The sequence below is a fragment of the Leptidea sinapis genome, chromosome 21 (genome assembly GCF_905404315.1).
Source record: "Leptidea sinapis chromosome 21, ilLepSina1.1, whole genome shotgun sequence".
Lineage (NCBI taxonomy): Eukaryota > Metazoa > Arthropoda > Insecta > Lepidoptera > Pieridae > Leptidea > Leptidea sinapis.
The window spans coordinates 6561992-6587418 of NC_066285.1; the positions used below are offsets into that span (position 1 = coordinate 6561992).

Consider the following 25427-nt stretch of genomic DNA (forward strand, 5'->3'; position numbering starts at 1 on the left):
CCTTAATTACAGACATGTTATGTTATATGTCGGTAACTATGGAGCAAAGTAATGGCAATATTATATAAAAGTATTCGTTGGCATAATAGCTGCATAAAAAAGTCGTTGGACGTGTTTTTTAGACGTTTCTTTACCCATTTACGAGTCTTTTGTGGTTGTGTAAATAGAAAATGCATTTTTTTCAACACTTAGTTAATAATTATAAAATTTTCTGAGTAATCATTGTTTCCTCTTTTTTTATGAAAGTGAAGCACAATCAAGCGTAGAGCCACCTGATGTTAAGTGATCACCGCCACCCACACTCTCTTGTAACACCAGACGAATAACATGAGCATTGCTGGATGATCTAGATCCTGCTGTTATTTTGTTAATATTTTGGTTCTCCAAGGTGTGGATTTCTTCATTGCTTTCTCTCAGGTGGCAGGTATGGTTAATATGGTTTGGTGGGTCCCATCCGCTGTGGTTTGCACGCTACTGCAAAATGTCCTCTTGCAGAAAGCAGGCTTGGCTCAATACGGTGGTATCTAAGGATGACAACACCAGAAACCTAAAAAAAACACTACAAACATGCCTCCACGTTCCGAAAAAGTGTTATTGTGTAGGCGAAGTCGAAGTATGGACTTCTGACTATGTAGCCAGCTTTGGCGAGATACTTAGTTGTAAGAATGGGCTTAAAGTCAACAACTAATAAGTCTTCTAACTCTTAATTTTCATTATTGAATCTCCCGAAGAAGTCCCAGCGGACTGCTTCCCCAAAGATCTCCATGACGATCGCTCCTGCCCTGCGCTCATCCAACCTATTCCGGCGATCTTGACCAGGTCATCTGTCCATATTGTGGGGCCTATACAAATACTACTAATTCCCGTACGTGGTCGCCATTCGTGGACCTTAATGTCCCAACGGCCATCTGACCATCGAGCTATGTGTCCTGGCCACTGCGACTTCAGTTTCGCAATCATCTCGGCTTATTTGGTGACTGGATTAGCTACGGAATTCTGCCCTCTCCATTGCCCTCTTAGCGACCATGAGCATGCATTCTCATAAGGCCCATAGTTAACGATCACCTCTGCGTTCCGCGTGTCATCACTGGCAACACACACTGGTTTAAAACCTTCGTTTTGAAACACTGTGGTATTTTTTTCGAGGCTTCCCGAACGCTACCCATTTTTACTTTAAATATTATATTATAGAAAGTTTTGTTGTTACAAAACTTTCTATAATATACGACACAATATGGTTAGGGTAAATAATTTTTAGCAATTAGACGACGGGACAGCGTTTTGAGTATTTAGCGCCAAAACAAAGGAGATGATTCACTATTAATTCAGGTCATAATATAAAATGTTGTAAAATTACGGGTTACATGAAAATTACAGCAGCTAAATAACTTTTTACTAAACCTTTTCATTAAATGCACAATTCGATGTTAAAATGAGTTTGTAACAATGTATTAATAATCTAGGTCGAGTGGAACGGTTTGTTGCGTTAGGAACAATTTGTACTTTAACCTTTATTTCATTACGTCACATAATTGATAATTATCACGCAATCCAAGTTGTTTTGTTTCAGAATTGTTAATTATCCTTTGTATAACAAAGGTAAAAAAGTAACGATACGTTTGAAATAATAAACGGTATTCTGCCAGCGAATAAAGAAAATTCTTCAAATTATTCAACATTAAATGATCATTCTCTTACCATAGACTAATCCTTACCACAATTCTTTCATGAATTGTTCGGTTTATTAAGCTGGGATCATACCAATTATCAACAAAGAGTTAGCATAAGTTATATATATATTAGTAAGTATAACTTTTTTTATGACAATAAAGGACGAGACGAGCAGGAGATTCAACTGAAGGTAATTGATAAGCCTGATACGGTAAATGATTACAATGCAGTGCTTCTCAGGATTTTAGAAAAACACATAAATTCTGAGAGGCACTACTATTGCGTTCGTATTTTGAGGCATAAGATGTTAAGTCTCATTTGCCCATTAATTTCACAGCTACGGCGCCCTTTAGAACGAAACACAATAATGTTTACATTACTGCTTCACGGTAGAAATAGGCGCCGTTTTGGTACCCATAGTCAAGCCGTCACCCTGTGCAAAGGAGCCCAATGGTAAATTACGTACGTAAGTAAACTGATTGCACTTCATGTCGTATTTATCACTACCCACATTATCAATTTAATAAATTCAATTATCATTTAAATAATTAAACCATACTAATATCTAAATAATGATTGCATCTAACAATCATCTAAAATGGTATATTTAGCAATATTTTGCCACATGTGCCTGAACTGGAAATGTAACAGACTCATAAACATAATATATTTTGTGCTTATATTTTGTATACTTACAGCTTCTGTGTGTATTGGATGAACAACAAACAGCATTGCTGCCACAAAACTTGCAAATTCTGGCAGGAACATGGCACATACTCTGAAACAACATATTTGAAAGGTTAGGTACATAAATGAAAAAACGTAGTAATACTATTGCATTTTCACTTAGTTCGTTGGTACAACTCTTGTAAAAATCCCTCACTAAAGTATTAGCACTGAGACTGCTGGTATTTTGTCAGTCCTTTGAAAGGTAACTCTTTTTTACTTGCCGAGGGGAGATTTCTACGAACTGATTAACTGATACGGTCGTGCATTGGGTACAACCTTTGACGGCAACGATGTTATGATTCTACTGGTTTTACTATGTCCTGAAGGTTGATTGATTGTCCCCCACTTTCCTAAAAAGTCCGTCTAAACATTGACAATTAAAATTTAATGAATCTACGGACCAATTGGGTGCATTTTGCAATATTTGGACAATATTACTGAAATAGTATGAATGTTACTTATGCTAGGTTTTTGGATTGACAATAATAATTTTGTACCAAAAGAGCGACTTTATGATACGAATGACGCAATTCATCTCAACCACTATAACAAGTATTAATCTAACAGAGAAGTTCGCCAAAGAAGAAATTTAAATAACTTTAATATTTTTATTAATATACCAGAGGCCAATCTGATATAATAAATGTAGAAAAATAAATATCAAGCTATTTAACATTTTGCATTCTTATAATTTTGGTTTATGACTCCATTTTAGTTGTCTCGGTCTATAAAATCAGACCGTAAAGCAGAGCGTGTCAGCTGAGGTTAATTGCCCACAAAATAGAGTGCTTAGAGCGCGTAAAAAAGTTCAAAAAACGCTATATGTATAGTAGTTTTTGCCGCTGAAGATCCCATACACATCCTTCTGGAATGCGAGGCCAGAATCAGGCTGAGGTGTCTTAAAAAACCCTCACTCAAAGCAGAGGCCCTGGACCCTCTGAGGATCCTACGCTTCTTAAAATGAATAGGTCTAGAGAATACAATTTAAACCCCGGCACACATGTCCTAGTTAGTAGCCCCGATCTCACCACAGCTCTCTCTTTTTAGACACAAGAAGTCATGGGGCCCAATAGATCCTAGGATTTAAGTACGCACTTAAATCCTAGATTTAAAATCCTAGACTTAAATCCTATTTAGACGCCTAAATCCCGTACTAATAATAATGTATAGTATTTGAACTATTCGAAATCTTCTATTCTAGAAGAATTATAGTTCATTTATCAATGATTGCTCTATCAAGCTATCTAACGACGTACAAATATGATTTACGCAGCAGTGTAACCCATTGAAGGTGTTCTCGGGTACCTACAATATTACGCTCGAACGGCCGACAAAGGGAGTGAAATCTATTGAATGCCTTGCGGTCTCCGGAGCTTAGGTCAAAGTCATTAGAAGCTGAGCCGGTGTGTTGACTGCTCGACACTGTAATCTTGCTAACAATTGCCTCTGCATACTCATGGCTTATGCGTCTATGTTTTATGCATGTTCCTCTGATTGTTCAGTTCCGTTTGAATCAATGTGGATATGCTACATATCTCTATTGGTTCTCACTTTGGCATCAGTGCATATATCTACGAGATCATTTCTCAAAATAACTTGCTCAATATATTCCTCAAAATTACTTTAAACAGCCTATCCATCTTCTGGTTTGACGAAGCTCTGCCGGAGTACAAAGTGTTATAATATTTTAAATAATTTTCAGCTAGTGAAAAAGGATAAAAGTGTAAATTCCATATTGCAATATTAGTTAAAATTAATAATGTGTAGTGTCATAAAAATCATCTTCAGTTAGGAATCAACTTTAACAGTAAAAAAACTCTGGGGCATTTCAGTGCGCTTAATTTCGACTGCCCTGAAGTAGAGCGAACGGGCGTTTATTTACCTCAAAGAAATGTTGTGACTATTATCCTTGTATTCATATCACTATACATAAACAGTTACAAATTTGGTGAGTTGTGTCATAAATTACTATATAGCATTAATCGAGGCAACATTGAAAATATTCTCTACCAGACTAAGAGTAACACTGCTTATTCAAATTCAAATATTTTTATTCAAAATAGGATGTGACATCACTTATTGAAATTCAAAAAACTACCACCCATTCCAAAATGAATGTCTCAGACCTGCGAAGAATGGGCGCAACAAACTCAGCGGGCTTTTTTTTTCTCATCGAATAAATATGTTTACAAAGTAATATTGTACAATTAAACTTGTTATTTAATAGCCTGAGGGCGGTCACTCCATTCCCAATCTGTGGTATCATTAACAAAGTCATTTATGTTATAGTAAGTTTTACCACACAAACGTTTTTTAACAATTCTTTTGAATAACGTAATATTTTTGTTTTGAACATTTTCTGGGATCTTGTTTTAAAAGCATATACATCGCCCCACAAAAGACTTACTAACTCGACTTAGCCGAGTAGTAGGCATCATCAGTTTATGTTTGTTCCTGGTGTTAACATTATGGTTATGACAGTTTCTGGCAAATTCACTTATGTGCCTATGAACATACATTACATTATCAAGAATATATTGAGAAGCAACAGTCAAGATCTTAATTTATTTGAATTTTGCTCTCAATGACCTACAACCTAGGTTATAAATAGCGCGAATAGCCCTCTTCTGCAGCACAAATATTGTATTAATTTCGGCAGCGTTGCCCCATAGCAATATACCATAGGACATAATTCTATGGAAATAACTAAAGTATACTAGTCGCACCGTATCTATGTCAGTTAAATGTCTAATCGTTTTAACCGCGTATGCTGCAGAACGAAGTCTGTTCGCCAATCCTTCAATATATTCTATCCTCAAAATTAGAAAATCATCTGTATTGACGAAAACGATATTACTAAAACTTAATTTATTCACGAAATTCCATAACAATTTGTTATAAATATAAATTGTCTACGGGCAATTGAAAATTATTTGTTAATAATAATATTATGTAGATCTAAAATTTACTAGTATTAATAATAGTAGAGCTTAAAAAGTGTACCACTTATTTAAAAGAGTTGGGATTTGTTTCTTCCGTCGGTTATTCAAAAACAAAAGTATTTAAAATGTAGATGAGGCGTTCGCACCTCTCGTTTACTCTGCCCTGTCAGTACCCAACTTGGAGCCGAGCGAGCACTCGTTAGTGACTTTTTGTGTAACTGCCAGAATCTCTATCGGAGTTTGCGAAACATTTAAACGTACTCGTAGTTTGTTTTCGACAAGCTTGCACGTAATGAGTTCGTCGATAGCCACGAAACTCAACTTTTTCCATCTCTCTTGCATTGTGTTAAGTACTTACACATATTTGGTTGTTTTGACATTAATGTTATTATATATTTACATAATTATAAGTAAATATATTATTTGGATGACGGAGCACTATTTGCCGTGAAAACCGGGAGAAACGCGATTTCTTAGAGATGCACAATTAAAATTTGAAAACTAAATTATTTTTAACGATGCGGGACTCTTACCCACGACCTCTGGCGTTCCGTGCGAATGCTCTATCAACCCCTATCTTAGAGATGCATTTTTAAGTTAAAGCTGAAGGAATGAGACCCTTCAGCTAAACTCTGCTCGAGTGGACTAAGGCAGCGCGATCAGTCAGAGTTAACTTTACCAGACCAGTTGATAGACAATTCTAATTAAATATATAATAAAGGTTATTATTATACAGAAGAAAAGAAAAGTTGTACTTCGTATTATTATACTCTCGACTTGAAGTTTTCTCTCCTGTCGTATGATCTAAAGGACTCACTCTTTTTGACTGAAGAAGAATATAAACTAGGAATAACAACACTACAGGAATCACAGGAGCGTTGCCGTCCTGGAAATAGAGCGTAAGAAAGTTCATTCCATTCCAGTCGCCCGTACACATAGTGGTGCGTGAGAGTCATAAAATTCAATCATGCGTAAGGAAATCTCAAACCAATATCTCGTACACTAAGGTCGAGTATGATACTACTCGCTGTTACATTCGATATCATTCGAGAAAAATCCTTAGGAGTATCTATATAGAGGCGCACTTCAGATTCATTTATTCATTCAGTGACTGAACGTTCTTGGAAAAAATTCAATGCAATTATAACAAACGCTAAAACTGCAACCAATAATAATACTATTGGTGATCGGTCCTATGGTGTAACTTCTGTGGTTATTGACAGCTGGAACGTGTTACTTGTGTTTTTCGAACACAATAGTAATTATATAATTAATTTGAGTATGTGTTATGTATTGCCTTATGATAGTTATACATGGATTATTCCTGTTATTTACTCTTAGTACCTTATATTGTTTAACATTTATATCGTTACGACTCTGATTATGTATTTTTCCTAAATCGTAATCAGTACGTAATTAGTAACGACCCTTAGAACTGTTTAATATATCGTTTACAATTCCCATGTTTAGTTATCTTAAATACTTTGGTTAAGTACACTCCTTTAGCATAATATAAGCTCTTGCTAGAGCTATAGCAGCTAGTCGATAGTTCAATATCTTAGATGTAACTTAAAAATTGTGAATTATTCTAATAAACATTTTTTTTAAAACAAGGATTCTTCTCGTCACTTGGCACTTTATTATTTATGTTATGTAGGTACTTAAATATATGTATCGCAACTCTATGGTATGTTAATTAATTGTCAAGGAATCTAATTGCTTCAATTGCTTGTTGAGTAATTTGTGTATTGAATTACAGCATCGTATCCAAAGGGGTCACTTGGATTTGTAGTGGTATACATATCTGTATTAGTATGTTCTACCTATTACAACGATCAAATCACCTAGTGGTTTGGAACTCAGATATCTAAGCTAAGTGTCCCCCGGGCTCGAATATTGAAACGTGATTGTGCGGTGTCCAACTTACGGTCCTTCCATCACGGCCTAAGATAAGTAAATGTATTTTCCTCCTTATATTTTTAAAGAATATAATATCAACATCGTACCACTTTTCTAGATGCACTTACCAAACTTAGACTTCTTTTGATATTTTTACCTAGTGGTTGTGATTTATGTTTTGTAGTATGTATTATAAGTATGTAGTACATGGTTTTGTTGTAGAATACGTTTATGAGACAAAATAAATTGCGTGCGTTCAAAGTTCACAATATGGTTAGAAGTGAAACCGGCATGAACCTCTAAACTGTATATCAAGTCCTGGTACATGTTGCTAGGATGACACATGATTTCAACCGCTATGAAAGACATTACTGTCACCGTTACCATATTTATGTTCTCCTGGCGCATGCGTCAGAATATTTTAAGGTATACTGGCGTCATAAATAAGACAATCTCTTTTTCAACTATGATCGCCTAGTACCAAAACACTGTATAATACTTCCATCTCATTTTCGCCCACGTTATATATAGATAAAATATGAATGGGTTTAGGTCCATACATGATACTTTATGGCCCCCTTTCGAAAAATGCTGAGCTTAACAGAGAGGAAGTGTCAAGAAACTGCATCTCAAATTTTAAATCATAATAATTATAATTACATCTGGTAACTTTGTGCTGAACGGAACCCGCATTGAAAATTGCCGTAAGCGCCCTTTAAAATGAAGTTTTTATTTGGTTAGGTTAATGTGTTTTGAGTTGGCACGCGCTAGGAGGACTGTAATAGATATTAATGTGTGCTTGGAGTTGGGGGAAATGATTGAAACGTTATAAATTGCGAGGGTTGGTTATTTGTAGGGGTGGAAATGTTAGTCATAAAAACGCATCTCCTTTTTGACAATCGCATCTGTTATAGTAAAATAGCAGTGTGCTTAGATATTTGAAATTAAAATAATTTTATTCAAAATAAGATTTATAATCGCTTATTGAACGTTCAATTATTTCCAAAAGATAATTTTTAAAGTGAAAACTTCTTTAGCGGCACAGAGTAGCATTTTATTTATTTTATTAAGAACTTTTCTTGGGATGGGTATAAAATGTTAAACTGGCGTCAAGACATGTATGTGGCTTGATCGAAAATTCGTAAGAAAGTATGGATGAAACTTTTTGCTTCTAACTAATTATAGCTCAGCTATTTCAACTTAATGATCATACGGTCATTGGACCAGTATTTGAATCATTGTGATTGCGAAGTCGAAACACAGTTAGGTCGAGGGATCGAATCTCAGTCGTGAAATATTTTTATATTTAGAATGGATGAAAGTTGATTTTTCTGATGGACTTTTTAAAGTAAAATAATTGCAATAGTTATGAAGTGTTTAATTTATTATGAAATATAAATTGCAATTTTTGTGTACGATTGTGATATAAATGAATATTGTATTTAACAACATAAATGCTAGTACTTTTATACTTATAAATTAAGCAATTCATGCGAAATTATTCCATAATCATTCCAAAATATTCAAAATGCACAACGTTAAAGTTAAAATTTCACTTCTGCCGGCACTCCCGGGGTACAACTTGTTATTTTTTTATGAGACCATGTGGAAAAGCGAGCAAGATATTCACCTGATGGTAATAAAAGGAATGTACTATGGAATAAATTTCATCGTGACCAACTTTAATATCATTTTCCAACAGTCTGTCAGTCAACATACATTTCCAAAGTAACTGCAATCAATTTACTTTTAGACACTGACCGTCCAACTGTTTTTGTGATTTAAAAAAGTATTATCAGCATAGTGGATCATAAATCAATTGTGTCGATTGTACAATGCAGTGCTGCTTTGGATTCTTGAAATACCCAATATTCTGAGCGGCATCACCATTGTCATCTTCACTTTGAGAGATGTTAATTCTCATCAGCCCAGTCAGTTCTCTAGCTACTGGCGTCTGACGACAGAAGAAGGCGCCGCTGTGGTGGCCGGCATTCTGTGGAAAGAAGCCTCCGACTAGTAAATAATAAAGATATGCCTCAAACCTGAGAAGAACGAACGCAAAAACTACAACGGTCGATATTGCTAAATCAGCTTGGTCTTTGGTCCATCTTAAGCTTTTATTAATATCATGTGTACCTGTGTATGTTCCACATGGACACCAAAACAATTTTGATGAAAATTTCAGATTGACCCAGCGAATAACAATCGGAACAATAGATTTATTGTTTCATTGGAACGGTTTATTATACAATACATGTGGTAATATATAATAAATGCGAAGGATTCAAATACTTCAAGGTTAATAATTATGAGATATTATATGTGCATTTTTTGATAATGTTCCCACGACCGAGGTTATGTACTTATATCAAAACATAAATCCAAATGTGCAAAACTATGGATTGTATCTAACGGGATTAGAAGCCGGAACCTATCGTTCGAAAGGCAGACACGTAGATTCAAAGGGCTAGAATCATGTAGTGGTATGGTTTAATGATGCAATTTTATCTGCAATATGGATCATTCGGTTATGTGTACAAAAATAATATTACTATAATAATATAATGATACAAAATATTAAGGAACAGGTAATAGCTTATAGCACATATATAGCAAAACTCTCTCATCAATACTTACCAACAAAATGGCCAGTGTCAATATTACTACACAACTAAAAGACCAATATCAATACCTAAATCCATTTAAATGACCAATATAAATACCCAATAGGTACTCAAATAAATGCCCAATACACAACTAAGTCCTCAATATCAATACCAAAACACTTCTAAATTACCAAAATTAATACCAATAGGTACTTAAGTAAACGCCTAATATCAATACCAATACTAGTTATACCAATAATAGTTTCTCTGTAAATAATGTAAGAAATATTATTAACCTATGGAAGAGCGGAGTCTTCTAACACAGGCGCTATAGTGCCTAAAAGGAGGCTCAAATCAAGAATATTGATTTATGTACATACTTGCTAAAGGAAAATAAACATTTTGTATTTTTGTATTTGTAATACTAAACCGAATGCCTAACTTTAATACCAATACACTAGTAAGTCCCCAATATCAATACACAACGAAATAACCAATATCAATACGAAAACAGATCTAAATGACCAATATTAATACCAATAATAAACTGAATGCCCAATATTAATACGAATACACAAGCAAATAATAATATACCTACTTAAACATACATAAATACATATAAACATTTATACTTCGGAAACAAGGACAATAAATGTTTGCCACGTAATGGGATTCGAGCCCGGGACCTCTAGCACAGTAGGTAGGGTCACTAACCACTGGGTTATTGGTTACTTAAAAATCAATATCAATACCAAAACACATCTAAATGACCAATACACAACTTATTAACCAACATTAATACCAACACATAAATAAATTGCTACACAACACTCAACGCTCAAAACAAATTAGAACGTTTGCCATCAATTAAAAAACCCTTCAAAAGCTTACAAAAAGGAAAGTTATGTAAACTAACAGCAGACCTAACGATCCATAAAATAGAGTAACAAACGTAATTAATAGATATAAAAGCCAAGTATGTTTTATCTTAACCATTCACGATCCTAAATTTAACTTTAACCACTTCAGTTAAGTTTTTCTTCAGCCATGCCAACACAACAACTTTCCAACGTCCGTATCGTGATTGTGTAAGACAACACTGGCGAAACTTGGAAATCGCTACTTTTTGTTGGCTTTACTTTAGAATTCCCCATCGTCGGGTTTGGGATGATTAATCTTTTAAACATCGCTTCAAATGAATATTTTCCATTTTGTTGATTCATTTTGTAAGGATACAAAAAGTTGTCTCCGAGATTTGGGGACGATAACAGCTCCAAAGTTTTTTGCATCTGTCATTCTAAATTTAGCTTGGTTAATTAGATTACTGAAACCTGAAAGGCAGGCCTAATTGCATTGGTAATTCTCGATCACGGTGGATAGATAATTAATGAATACAAAACCAAAACCGGCAAAATTAGTAACATTACCTCTGTGCAATCAAAACCATAGATGCTGTATTAAATTGTACATAAAATATAAAATTTGGTGTGTTTATAAGTTTCTGTGTTACTAGCTAACACGCGTAAAATTCAAATTCAAATATTTTTATTCAAAATCACTTATTGAACGTCAAGAACTACCACTCATTCAAAATAGACTACCTCAGACCTGAGAAGAACGGGCGCAAGTAACCCAGCGGGCTTTTTTAAAAATATGTATTACAATATATATAATAATAATAAATATCGTACAGTAAAAAAATAATTAAAGAGCTTGACGGTGTTTGCTTCATTCCCAATCTGTGGTATCATTAAGAAAATAGTTTATGCTATAGAAACCTTTCCCACACAAACGTTTTTTAAAAATTCTTTTAAATTTCGTAACACATTTGTTTTGTACATTTTCTGGGATCATTTTGTAGACGCATATACATCTCCCAATAAAAGACTTACTCACTCGACTTAACCGAGTAGTAGGGAAAGCATGTTTATTCCTCGTGTTAACATTATTATTGTCACAGTTTCTGGCAAATTCCTCAATGTGCATATGAACATATAGAACATTATCATGAATATGTTGAGAAGCAACAGTCAAAATTTATTGAAGTAGGCGTCACTTTGCGGAAATCCATAATTATACAAATGATTTGAGTTTTCTTTAGTGTCCCGTGCCAAATTTTTACGAGACAACACGTCTTGAGGATGCCTCGTGTAGAGGCGAAACACGTGTCGAATTGTTTAAAGACAAATATTGGCGGAATTAACACTAAAGAAAACTCAAATCATTTGTATAACAGTAAAAATGTTAATTTCTTAAAATTTTTATCTTAATCATTCTTTAGGACCTAGGGTATAAATAGCGCGAATAGTCCTCTTCTGCAGTACAAAGATGGTATTAATATCGGCCGCACTGCACCATAACAATATACCATAGGACATAATACTATGAAAATAACGAAAGTATATATATATACTCGCGCCGTATCTGTCAGTTAACTGTCTAATTTTTTTAACCGCATATGCTGCAGAACTAAGCCTATTCCGCCAATCCTTCAATATGGGCCCTATATATTGCAATTTGGAATAAAGAGTAATGCCAAGAAATATAGCAGATTCCAATGATTTTAACACATATCCGTTTAATAAAATATCTCCGTTTAGTTAAAAATATAATTCCAAATGGTTTGTTTAGTGAATATTACACACAGGTGCTGTTTGCCAGTTCTCTTTTCTTGGTTTTAATTGGCTAAGAAGTGGGAGATACTTTGGTAAACAAAATAATAAGATTCAACAGCAAGTCCTTGTGAGAACAAGATTATTTGATGACCTCCATCTATTACATCATCAGAAAGGCTCATCGTCGATTAACATTTTATGACGGAATCGATACTTAGGATAATAAAATCAAACGTATGATTCTCATTTCTTAACCCTTACATTAATAGGGTTTATTCTATATGCATATGATTAACAGCTTCAAATCTAAATAATATGTTTATAAATACATTTTAAGTTTGGTGGCAGCCCTGCAAAAGGATAAAGTGAAGTGGTCGTGTGACAACTGACATATGATGTATGATTTGATGTGATGTGAGGTATGATTCTCATTTATTATTAAGCGTTACATTAAAAGGGTTTATTCTATATGCAGATTAACAGTTTCAAATCAAAAAATATTATGTTTATAAATATACTTTAAGTTTGGTGAAGCGTGGCAGCCCTGCAAAAGGTTAAAGTGAAGTGGTCGTGTGACAACTGACAAGTAACGAACTGCATTTACTGAGAGAAGTCAATTTACTGTGTTACCATGGCAACGGCCATATTGCATCCAAAGGAGGTCTGATATCTTGCGCCACCCCGACTCACCTTTGTACCTCGCATAAATCAAATAGAAGACGAATATCAAGCTTCAGGAACTCTTTACAAGTAGTTATTGCGATTCTATGAAAGAGAACATATTTATGTGTGTGTATGTGGCGTATACGTGGTATTGAATTCTGACTTTACTGAATTCTAAGGCAGATATTATTATTAATATACTTTGAATCACCGGAGACAACTTATGACGAGTTTAAATATTTTCTTCTTTATTAATGTCTTCCTTCAGATAATATATATTCAATTATTATTTGAGTCCATTTAAATCTTAAAGTTTGTAAATATGTATACAAAATATTCATAATTGTTATCATATTATTAGGTATTGTGCATCATTGTAAATCACAGGATGCCGGCTAGATTATGGGTACCACAACAGCGCCTATTTCTGCCGTGAAGTAGTAATGTGTAAACATTACTGTATTTCGGTCTGAAGGGCGCCGTAGCTAGTGAAATTACTGGGCAAATGAGACTTAACATCTTATGTCTCAAGGTGACAAGCGCAATTGTAGAGCCGCTCAGAATTTTTGGGTTTTTCAAGTGTTTCCCTTATATTCATAAAAAAAATTGTTCTTTCTGTAATCATTTATTTTATATACCGATGATTATTTTTCTCAAGAGCAGGGTGTGCGAGATCTTTATTCTTATTTGAAATTTCTGAATTACCGCATTTAGGAAAATCATAAATTATTATAACCATCAATTCCAAACCATTGTGGTTTACGGCTGATCTTTCATTCGTCTTTTCTTTGACATTCTGGCCTATGGCAAAAACCAAAAAAAATTAAAAATTAACCGTTCAAATAACAGTTGGCAATAATTTTCAACCTTTTCAATCTACAAATGTATTTTAAGCAATAGAAGTTAAATACATGACACAAGTTAAATACATACTCAGCCAATTATAGCATCATCTATATACAACATTATAACGAGGTTGGTTGAGGCAATTTTACGGATGAAGCTTCGCTGGACCACCACTAATGAATCGCTTTGTCACGGCTCATTTGCTATTCCATTTCTATGTATTAATTAATCCTACACACAACATATTATATAGAAACAATATTAGGTAACATAGCCTATAAGCAATATTATACTAGAAATAAGGGTAGACTTGCCATGCCTGCCACAAGACTCCATAAAGTCTGTAATTCTTTTAGGTGTCAGTGTGTTCGCTTCTATAATAAACTCCCCGAACATATATACAGCGTATAAACAAATTCAAAGCCTTCACAAAAAGTAAATTAAGCAGCAAAGGCTATTGTCAAAAATGTAGATGCGAATATTTTATTAAATGGAGAGGTGGTAAAACCAGTGGAGTCTGCTATATTTCTTGGCATTACTCTTGATTCCAAATTGCAGTGGGGCCCCCATATTGAAGGATTGGCGAATAGGCTTAGTTCTGCAGCATATGCGGTTAAGAAAATCAGACGGTTAACTGACATAGATACGGCGAGATTAGTATACTTTAGTTATTTTCATAGTACTATGTCCTATGGTATATTGTTATGGGGCAGTGCGGCCGATATTAATACTATCTTTGTGCTGCAGAAGAGGGCTATTCGCGCGATTTATAACCTAGGTCCTAAAGAATCATCAAGAGAAAAATTTAAAGAAATAAACATTTTGACTGTTGCTTCTCAATACATTTTTGATAATGTTTTGTATGTTTATAAGCACATTGAAGAATTTTCTAGAAACTGTGACATTCATAATGTTAAAACGAGGAACAAACATAAACTTGTTATGCCTACTACTCGGTTGGGTCGAGTTAGTAAGTCTTTTGTTGGGCGATGTATATGCTTCTACAATATGATCCCAGAAAATGTACAAAACAAATGTGTTACGAAATTTAAAAGAATTGTTAAAAAACGTTTGTGTGGGAAAGGTTATTATAGCATAAACGATTTTCTTAATGACACCACGGACTGGGATTAAAGCGAACACCCTCAGGCTCTTTAATTATTAATGTTTATTGTACGATATTACATTGTAATCCATATTTTTGTTTCTTGCGCCCATTCTTCTCAGGTCTGAGGCAGTCTCTTTTGAATGGGTGGTAGATTTTGACGTTCAATAAGTGATTATAAATCCTATTTTGAATAAAAATATTTGAATTTGAATTTGAATTTATTACAATATCCAAGATTATTTAAATGTTTATCATTTGCCGGGAAGCAGCCTGGAATTGAATTGATCTACTTAAGTGTGATTTGTTTTATGTGATTTTAATTGGTTGATGCTATTTATATTACTTATTTGATTAGTTTCATTTTAATTTTATCTGTTTGATATTATTTATTTATTATTATGAAATTTAGTGTATGACTGAACTTAAGCCATTGTAAATCAATGTTATGAGTTCAATAAACGTTTTGATTTTGATTTTTTGATTACGATTTCTTCATTTCTTTCCATTTAATTTTTATGTAGTATTTTTGGTTTTTGTCTTAAACTACTTAGTCACATACTCAGTGCCGGATTAAGAAAACGCGGGGACCGTAGCAAATTCTTTCAGAGAGCCCTTAGTCTATATTGGAAATAGTCTTTTACCGAGTGTCTGACGTGGATTGTCTTACGGCCGTTCCCAATATACTATATACAGATAGAGATTAATTACTACCTTCTACTGTCAGTAATTAGCTGTCAATAATCTGAAGCTGTCCCAATATACCCGATAAGTCATTCTTATGCCGTATATTGGGACGCGTGAATTGCAATTTCCACACAAACTTCTATCGCTGGTAAGCTATACATACTCTCATTGACAGTCAGCGTGTACGGATAAGGTGAGTTACCGTCGATAAGTTTATTGGGACAGAAAAGTCACCGATACTTACGATTTTTATCTCAAGTAAGAGACAGACTAAATATTGCCGTTAGTTGCAAAAGTTTCAAGTTTTTGTGACTTCAAGTAAATTCAATAAACCACATCTTAATAAGTTTCATTAAAAAATTACGCTCAAGCGATGAGTTAGAGTGAGATGGTTTAAATATGCGGGACCCCCTTTCGTGCGGGGCCCGTAGCAATTACTAAATTCAAATTCAAATATTTTTATTCAAAATAGGATTCAAAATCACTTATTGAACGTCAAAATCTAACACCCATTCAAAAGAGCCTGCCTCAGACCTGAGAAGAATGGGCGCAAGAAACTCAGCGGGCTTTTTTTTAATATAGAATATGGATTACAATGTAATATCGTACAATAAACATTTATAATTAAAGAGCCTGAGGTTGTTCGCTTTATTCCCAGTCCGTGGCGTCATTAAGAAAATCGTTTATGCTATAATAACCTTTCCCACACAAACGTTTTTTAACAATTCTTTTAAATTTCGTAACACATTTGTTTTGTACATTTCCTGGTATCATATTGTAGAACTAGTAACTACTTCTACTAAGTGGTTAATCCGGCACTGCACATACTATTGTACTGTTATTTGTATTCCTTTTAATTGGCGTATCTATTCTATAGTATTTTTAATATACTCTTTAAATTTTGTCAGCTGTAAGGTATCATAAATAAATAAAAAAATATATTATTCTTCCACACACATTTTCACAATTCTCGTAAATTTATAACATTAAAATGTTAAGAGCAAAGTAAATTGCGGTAGGAACGCAGGGCAACCTAACAGAGCCTTATTTCAAATTAGCAAACAGTTAATTATATTATAAAAGCCGTTATATTGCGAGAAAATTAATTATATAACGTAATTAATTGCTGACATGCAAAGATAAGACAAAGGGTCGGGATAATTAAGAGAGTTATGACGCTCGGGCGATGTTTTACCACTGAAAAACTAATTCGACTGTACGATTCGACTTTCCCTTTTCTCGATCGAAAATTACGCAAGAGAAAATAGGCTTTAATAAGATAACAATAAACGTCAATTTGTATCGCATATTGAGTTTCCCTTGTAATCCAGCGCCGTAGCAAATATTATTCTCAGTTCATTAAGTCCTGAATGATCCGTTGCTCTTGTCTGTAACGAATTTCCTTATCTACATCTTTAAAATGAAAGAGGTTTCCATACAATCTTTTAAAAGATAATTTTTGTAATTCACTTTGACTCGACCCCGTCTATTTGTTACTTTTGTTAATAATTTCAATGAGTTGTTTCAGAATCCTTTCAAGTGCAGCAAGTATGAACGTTAATGTTATAAAAGGTTTACGACTACGGTTTACACAACATTTATAATGCATGAACAATGTTTCCGCGTACATCTGCCAATTTAAATAATCCTCTTTTATATGTTCGAGATAAAAACAACCGACAATGCGAAATTAAAGGGCTGGTATTATATTTTTTTTTATGGAAAAGGAGGACAAACGAGCGAACGGGTCACCTGGTGTAAAGTGATCACCGCCGCCCACATTCTCTTGCAACACCAGAGGAATCACAGAAGCATTGCCAGCTTTATTTGATGGTACCCATGTCGTACCGTCCCGTACAAGGAAGCTCATTCCACAGCTATATAGTACTTGGAAGAAAGCTCCTTGAAAACCGCACTGTGGAGGACCGCCACCCATCCAGATGGTGGGGATAATATTCTAACTTGTGGCGTGTCGTGCGAAGGTGGAATTCGGCGGCAGGAATCAGGTGAAACAGCTCTTCGGAACACCCCCGGTCATAATTGCGGTAGAAGACACACAATAAAGCGACGTCTCTACGCAACGCCAAGTGATCTAGCCGTTCACAGAGCACTGGGTTGATAGGTTATATTTTTATATGGTTCCGTTACATCGAAAATTAAGCATGAAATCATGATTTTTCAAATAGCTACGTAAGGTATTCAAGCGACTTGCTTAATCGCTTCGATTTGTTGATGGTTCTTATTAAAAACCAAATCTAACATCGCAATCGAAAGCAAATATGTAAAAATAAATCATAGTTTAAAAATATTGAAAAACAGCGGTTACTGAGGTAGAAAAAACATCAATTAAAATTTTATTGCAAGTAACATAGGGATCAAAATTGCAATGAGAATTATGAACTATGGATCGAATTCTTAATTTTTTTTGTATTTTCAGTATGAAAACCAGTAAAATATTATTATAATTAAAAGACTAGATTTATTATAATTAAGATGTATGAAGGTGATAATTTTTAAAGTCCTTTTACTTAGTTTATTGGTTTGCTAACAGAGTCAAGTCGTTATTAAAAATACACACTCGCCTATTTATTTATTAACTCAACCTTTTGACAGTTTCGAACATCACAGTTATAATATGTGACATTGTTATTAATCAAACAGCACCTCAGCTACCAAAGCTGCAAAGGTGCTGTCATTAAAAAGCTACATTACATATGGATGTCGGTACAAAATGGTTTCAGAAACACGAACAGCATTTATTCCATTACTTCTATTAGTTAATCGGTAATTCCTTCTATCATATTATGTGAATGTTTCAATTGATTGGAAACTATTACTATTTACTTATATATAAACTAAGATATGTTACAAAGCAATTAAATTCGTTAAATACTAAAATCTTAAAAGTTAAGCTATGTAAGGCTCGTTCGGTAAAAGTGTTACACAACCGAGTGTGACAGCTCCTTCCGGCTACAAAACTTAATTCTCTCGATAAATTACTGTACGCACCACTTATGATACTTACATAACGAGTAACGAATGAAGACAATACTTGACATGGATGTGCTTGAATAAGTATTCCAACAGAACTCAATTAATTCAAGTAGTAAGAATCTCACTACATTACTATAATTAGTAGACCAGAGTAAGTATGGAAGAGTATGAAAGTACCATGAATAAAACTGATAATGTAGACTCCTTGCACAGACAATACCGATATAATTTACTAAAAACATGGGAAGAATAAACAACTGAGACGAAATATCAAAATGTTTACTGTAATTTGGTTCTTCTGTTTCAAGTTTATCTTTCTTTTCTATAGTCAATTGCTTTTGGGATGATTGTTTAAGCATGTTTTCAAAAGACTTCAGAAAATTCTCTTGGTCTTGTGAAAGATATTCTTCTTCCAGTTTAGCTTTGATTTGACAACGTATTGTTGTTGACGCATGCGTCAATTCAATTCAGTAAAAGGCCGAAATAAGTTACTTTCCTACCAAAAAAAGGGTAAGTTGTAAGTTAGAAGTACCAACAACCCTAGTCATAAAGGTGTCAGTATTTTTTTAAACCGTCACATAAATATGTAACGTCAAACAATATCCTACAGCTTTAATTGCTTTTCAAATATTTGATAATTCACGGGCCCGTCTCGAATATTCAATTTCTAGCTCGCTTCATTTATGCAAATTACTCACCAAACCGGGCGATGTTTACGACGAGATTGGCGTATTTCTTAAGAATGGTGTCTAGATGGCATCATTATACCCGAATTATATTCTTAATAGGGGTCTCGTTACTAAATAAGGGTTTCCGAATGCAGGAGGTTGGTGGGAGTCATGAATTTAAAAGTGATTCCATTATAACTTTGGAGTTGTGTGGAATTTTTGGCGCGTTGCAAACAATACGAGAGGAAGTTCGTCGTTGATACGTGCACACTAATGTGATCGGAGTTGATCTAAATACATTAAAACTTTTGATTGGCGTAAATAATATTGTGTTGTAAATAATGTAGCGCAGAAATGCGTTTTTTTTTTCATTAAAGTTACAATTTGTTTGAATTGTCTCATTCTAAGTAATTTCAACAACTTGTTATGTTTTTAAAAGTGATAACTCTCACTTCTAGGATTAATACACAAATAAATTTGAAAACAAAATTTTATGAACGATGCGGTACTCGAACCCACGACCTCCGGCGTTCCGTGCAGGTGCTCTAACCAACTGAGCCAACCGTTCGAGTAACGTTTAATCATAAAATATTGTATGCTTTGTTCAACTCTCAGGTTGTGGCTTCATCTACAGGATCTACTTGACAGTTGATAACCTACTCAACCCCAATATTTGCGTGTTAGGAAATTGACTTGAGATGTCGCTCTTTTAAATCTAAACAATATGGTATGTTTTAAAAGTGATAACTCTTACATCTAGGATTAATATGCAGATAAAATTTGAAAACAAAATATACATACGACGCGGTACTCGAAACCGCGACCTCTCTCTTACTCTCTTTCTCTCACCGAGACTCTCTTACTCTCGAGTGACGTAAAGTTGATAAATCTTGATGTCTTTGTATTTGTGTACGTAATTAGTCCCAGAAGTGAGGGTTATCACTTCAAAAAAAATATCAAATTCTTAACACAGTTATAATTACACGCGTTTAATTCCTTTAAAAAGTGTTTTATTTAAAATCAACTGCTATTAGATACCAGTGGGAGGCTCCTTTGCACAGGATGCCGGCTAGATTATGGGTACCACAAAGTCGCCTATTTCTGCCGTGAAGCAGTAATGTGTAAGCATTACTGTGTTTCGGTCTGAAGGGCGCCGTAGCTAGTGAAATTACTGGGCGAATGAGACTTAATATCTTATGTCTCAAGGTGACGAGCGCAATTGTAGTGCCGCTCAGAATTTTTGAGTTTTTCAAGAATCCTGAGCGGCACTGCATTGTAATGGGCAGGGCGTATCAATTACCATCAGCTGAACGTCCTGCTCGTCTCGTCCCTTATTATCAAGAAGAAAAAAAAATACTATGATTCTCAACACATATGATATACTTGTAATATCGGACTGTCCAAAACAGCAACGACGGCTAGAAAATCGTTAATAGGATTAAGTTGGCAAATTGGATGTTGAGCATAAACCTGGGATAAGTTGGCGGTGGACACAGCAAGTATCCCGTAATTAGCAGTAACTAAGGGGCTCCGGCGGACGGCGGCTGATTAAAACTGGCTTAACTTGAGCTCTCTGACGCTCGCTAATAAAACTACGTGTATGCGATGTACGGCTATTTTGGCTCAAATATTAGATTATGTTTCATCTTTTTACGTCTGTTTACGTTCATGTAATCTTGGATATTAAAACTTCTAACGGCCGTTCCCAATATACTATCTACAGATAGAGATAAATTACTACCTTCTACTGTCAGCAATTAGGTGTGTATAATCTGCAGCTGTCCCAATATACCCGATAAGTCATTCTTATCGGCTTATATAGGGACACGTGAATTGCAATTCCCATACAAACTTCTATCGCTGGTAAGCTATATTTCGTCCCAGACAGCTTGCAGGTGAGTTATCGTCGATAAGTTTATTGGGACAGAAAAGTCAACGATAGTAACGATTTTTTATCTCAAGTAATAAAATACGTTCAGCCTAGTCTTTGCTGCGACTTTGCTTATTTAAATAAAACACTTTTTAAAGGATTAAGACGCGGGTAATTTTAACTGTGTTTTTACGTTATTTATTGCGCAAATGTTACATTTTTATTACCTTTTTAGGCTCGTAGCTAGAAAAAGTAAATTTCGTTAATTAAACTTAAACTTTCTTTAGGTTAAATAAAAAATAAACATTTACGGATGTAGAAATATTGCTTTCATTTTGCCGATATCTATTTCATCGACTAACTTTATTAATGAAACATAATATTCCGTATTTCATAAACCGAATTTTAAATCTTGTGTCACACAAAAATCTTAATACAGTAAGAACGTAACCCACAATCAATATATTGAACTCTTCACAAGCATTTGTCGTTGACAAATTTTCAAAAATTGTCTAAGGGTTGATGGAATATTCAAAACTATCAACGAAGTATTTCGTATCAAATAGTATACTATACTCCGATCACTCCGTACCACGTCAACGAAAAGTAACTTTCATTTTATAAAGAATGCGTCATCTAGTGTTATAAATTGGAATCGGCTACAAAAAAAAAAAATCTATTTATTTATTGGAAAGGTTGAACTTTGTCATTTAAGAATGGAACACAATATTATACATATGACCACCACGACTCACCGATCCTCATCCGATCAACCCAATTTTTCAGTACATTTTCGATTGTTTCGGCTTAAATCGGCATAGCTAGTGAAATTACCTACTAGGCAAATAAGTAGTAGAGCCGCTCAGAATTTTTTGGGGTTTTTCAAGAATCCTGAGCGACACTGCATTGTAATGGGCAGGGCGTATCAATTACTATCAGCTGAAGGTCCTGCTCGTCTCGTCCCTTATTTTCATTAAAAAAAAAAACATCTCTTCAATGGCAACTTCGAAATTAGTTCAACGCTTCAGTTATCTCTGGATGATTTGTGTAACAATTATCGTTAATAGTTCCCCACAGCAAATCACAGCTTCAAGGCAGCCAATTGACATCAGCATTTCGTCTGATTATTCGATTTTCAAATTCAAGATGCGCAAATTCAAAATCAAATATTTTTATTCAAAATAGAATATATCACTTATTGAAAGTCAAAAAAGTAAAGTGAGTTTTTAATATTTCCCAATTATCTTCGAGAATATAGTGTTCCATTTTGCAAATCTCAAACACAAACTTCCTGTCAAAAAATGAATGTCATTCTACCCTCCAAAGTCAAAGTAATCGGTACTTCAAATTTAAAACACTAGATTTTACTCTTTACATTATATTCCTTTATAGTGATTTGTTAATATATATATATTTTGTGGTACAATATACAAAAAAAATCTTCAATTGAATAATTATAAGTGCCAGACATGAGGTAATTAAGCCGACAGATAATAAACATAAAAAGCCAGATTATGTTTCGATGTGAAGCAAAAAAGGCAAAGCCTTGACAAAACCGGCACCCGAATTAAAAAAGAAAAATAATAAATATAACCTATAGCTAAAAGGAAGCCCATTTAAGTCTTTAATCATTAACAAACATTCATTTCAAAAAGACTCAAAAAGTAAAAATAAAAAATGAGAATTAAAAGTAGACATAAGTAAGGACTAAAAGGTATTAAAGGTAAAAACCAAGAGGTATTTTAAATAAATAAATAAGAAGCGAAATCGCTCCGGATAAATCCTGTAGCTTGACAAGCTAATAAAAAATAAAAGCTAATTACAGTACATAAACTGGCTAACACGCCACTGACAGCGCGGGTTATTGTACTGAATAATTAAGAGTCGAGTTTAGCACTCGGCACAAACGGTTGGATTATTGAGTCCTAACAATTAAAAGTTCCCTGATTCAATTAACAATTAAGGGTTAACGGCGCAGCTGTGATTGGACTTTAATATTAATTAATTTCGAATTACGCGTGATATCTGTCGTTGAAGAAAGGAAACGTTGTGGTCTGAAAGAAGATGTTGTGACAAAAATTGAGAAAGGTATGCTGAGATGGTTTGGCTATGTCGAGAGAGTGAATGAAGAACGATTGACGAAAAAAGTGTATAAAAGTGTTGGACGGGGTAGACCTAGGTGGACGTTTCGAGTCCAAATCAGGGACTTCTTGAAAAAAGGCCAGGTCAAGAGTACCCTAAACCAAAGAGCATGTATGAAAGGAATAATGAAAGTAGACGAAGCGAAACAAGTATGTATGGATCGTAGCAAGTGGAAAGAAGAGGTCTCTGCCTACCCCTACGGGAAAGAGGTGTGATTATATGTATGTATGTTTAATTTCAAGAACGGAAGAAAAGAGCTGATCTTTGAGGAAGGTATATGCCCGTTTTTCGAAAGTAATCATGATATAGAAAAGTACTTTATTTCATCTGTGTACAGCAAATACCACCTCCGAGGAAATAAATGAAAAATAAATGAAATAAATACTATCTTTGACTCACTTCATCTGCAGTCCCCCTGAAAACGAGATCTGGAAAGGTCTTGAAACGTCGGGTTAGCTAAAATAAAAATGTAACTTTTACGCAAACATCTAATGTAAAACCGCTACAATTACACGCGTTTTAATCCTTTAAAAATGTTTTATCTAAACTATATTTTAATTATTACTAAGGCAGTCCCTCCTCTAATTACGAAGTATGTACATCTTCTTTGCTTGTTAGTGCAGCGAGTTAAGCTTTATTCCTAGTAGTAAATTTTTGACGATCGCTATTTTTTCCTAAACAAGTTAATATTCCTATGCACATACATCAGATTTTGAATAATAATATTGACATTCTAGTTATTTCTTTGAATTTGTTACATAGTGATTCTTTCCGCCTCAAATTACGTAGTATTTACATCCTCTTTGATTCAAAATGACTATACTGTCTCTACTTTCCTTATGTTCTCCTGGTACCAATATAACATAGTTATTTCATGGTGTGGTTAAAATAATGTCATTCTCAGCGTAGTATAAATTAAGTTACATAACCTAAACACTTAGTTATTTTCTAAAGTGATCACTTCTTGTAATTAATTACACAAATCGAGAGATCGCGGTTTCGAGTGCCACACCGCTCATAAGTTATGGTAATAATGTTACATAATTTTTCTCTGACGCGCCATTATCAGTACGTCTTTAAAAACAAGTGTTGGATAATTTTGTGAGTAGATATAATATATAAGTACCTACTTGTATCCATAATGTTGTTCGGTATATTCCCATACAATACAATTTACGCTACGCCACTAGAAGCTCCTGTGCAGAGTGTAGTGAAATGTTCCAGCGATATTGCGTTTTCTTAGAATGCCGTCATAAATTTAATTTCATTTTCTATTGAATGTGCTCTGCTCTCTAGGGGTACGGATATAGAACTAATACCGGGACTTAATGTTCAAATGCTTTGTGTAAGGTAAATAATATATATAGTTCGATAAATTGTTGAAAATTTTAATGGGGAAATAAGCAAACGAAACGTGTTTAACGCTACAATGGAGGGGGTATGAGAGCACTGTTGCGCTACACGTTAAACGCTTATTAATAATACTAGTTGCTAGTCTAATTATAAACAAAAATAATTATAAAGTATCCTAAAGCATCCTAACAATATGGAAGGAAACAAATACTTAAGGCGCGTTTTAGAGGGAGATAATGAGATAGGAAGCATTATACAGTGTTTTGGTACCAGGGGATCATAGTTGAATAAGAGATTGTCTTATGTATGACGCGCGTATACCTTAATATATTCTGGCGACATACGCACGACGTATTACTACAGAGACACCAGGAGAACATATATATATTAGTGGTGATAGTATGTCTTTCATAGCGGTTGGAATCATGTATGATCCTAGCAACACGTACCGGGACTTCACATTCAGTTTAAAGGTTCATGCACAATGCAGGTTTCAATTCTGACATGTGTACTTTGTACGCACGCAATTTTTTTGTAGAAGAAGACGAACGAACTTTCGGGTCTCCTGATGGCAACACCGATGGGATCATTGCGGTCCATGCTCAAGAGGTATCACAGAGGCACTACTGGACTTTTG

The 25427-nt window shown here is 34.4% G+C and overlaps 1 protein-coding gene across 1 annotated transcript in view; it reads right to left on the reverse strand.

The window, feature by feature from the left end:
* The window catches only part of LOC126970444 (protein O-mannosyl-transferase Tmtc3), a 245922-nt gene that overhangs the window by 44636 nt on the left and 175859 nt on the right, over positions 1-25427 (reverse strand). The window contains exon 3 of the mRNA XM_050816331.1: positions 2368-2449. Coding sequence (XP_050672288.1) covers positions 2368-2449 — 82 coding nt within the window. The remainder of the gene's footprint in view (positions 1-2367; positions 2450-25427) is intronic.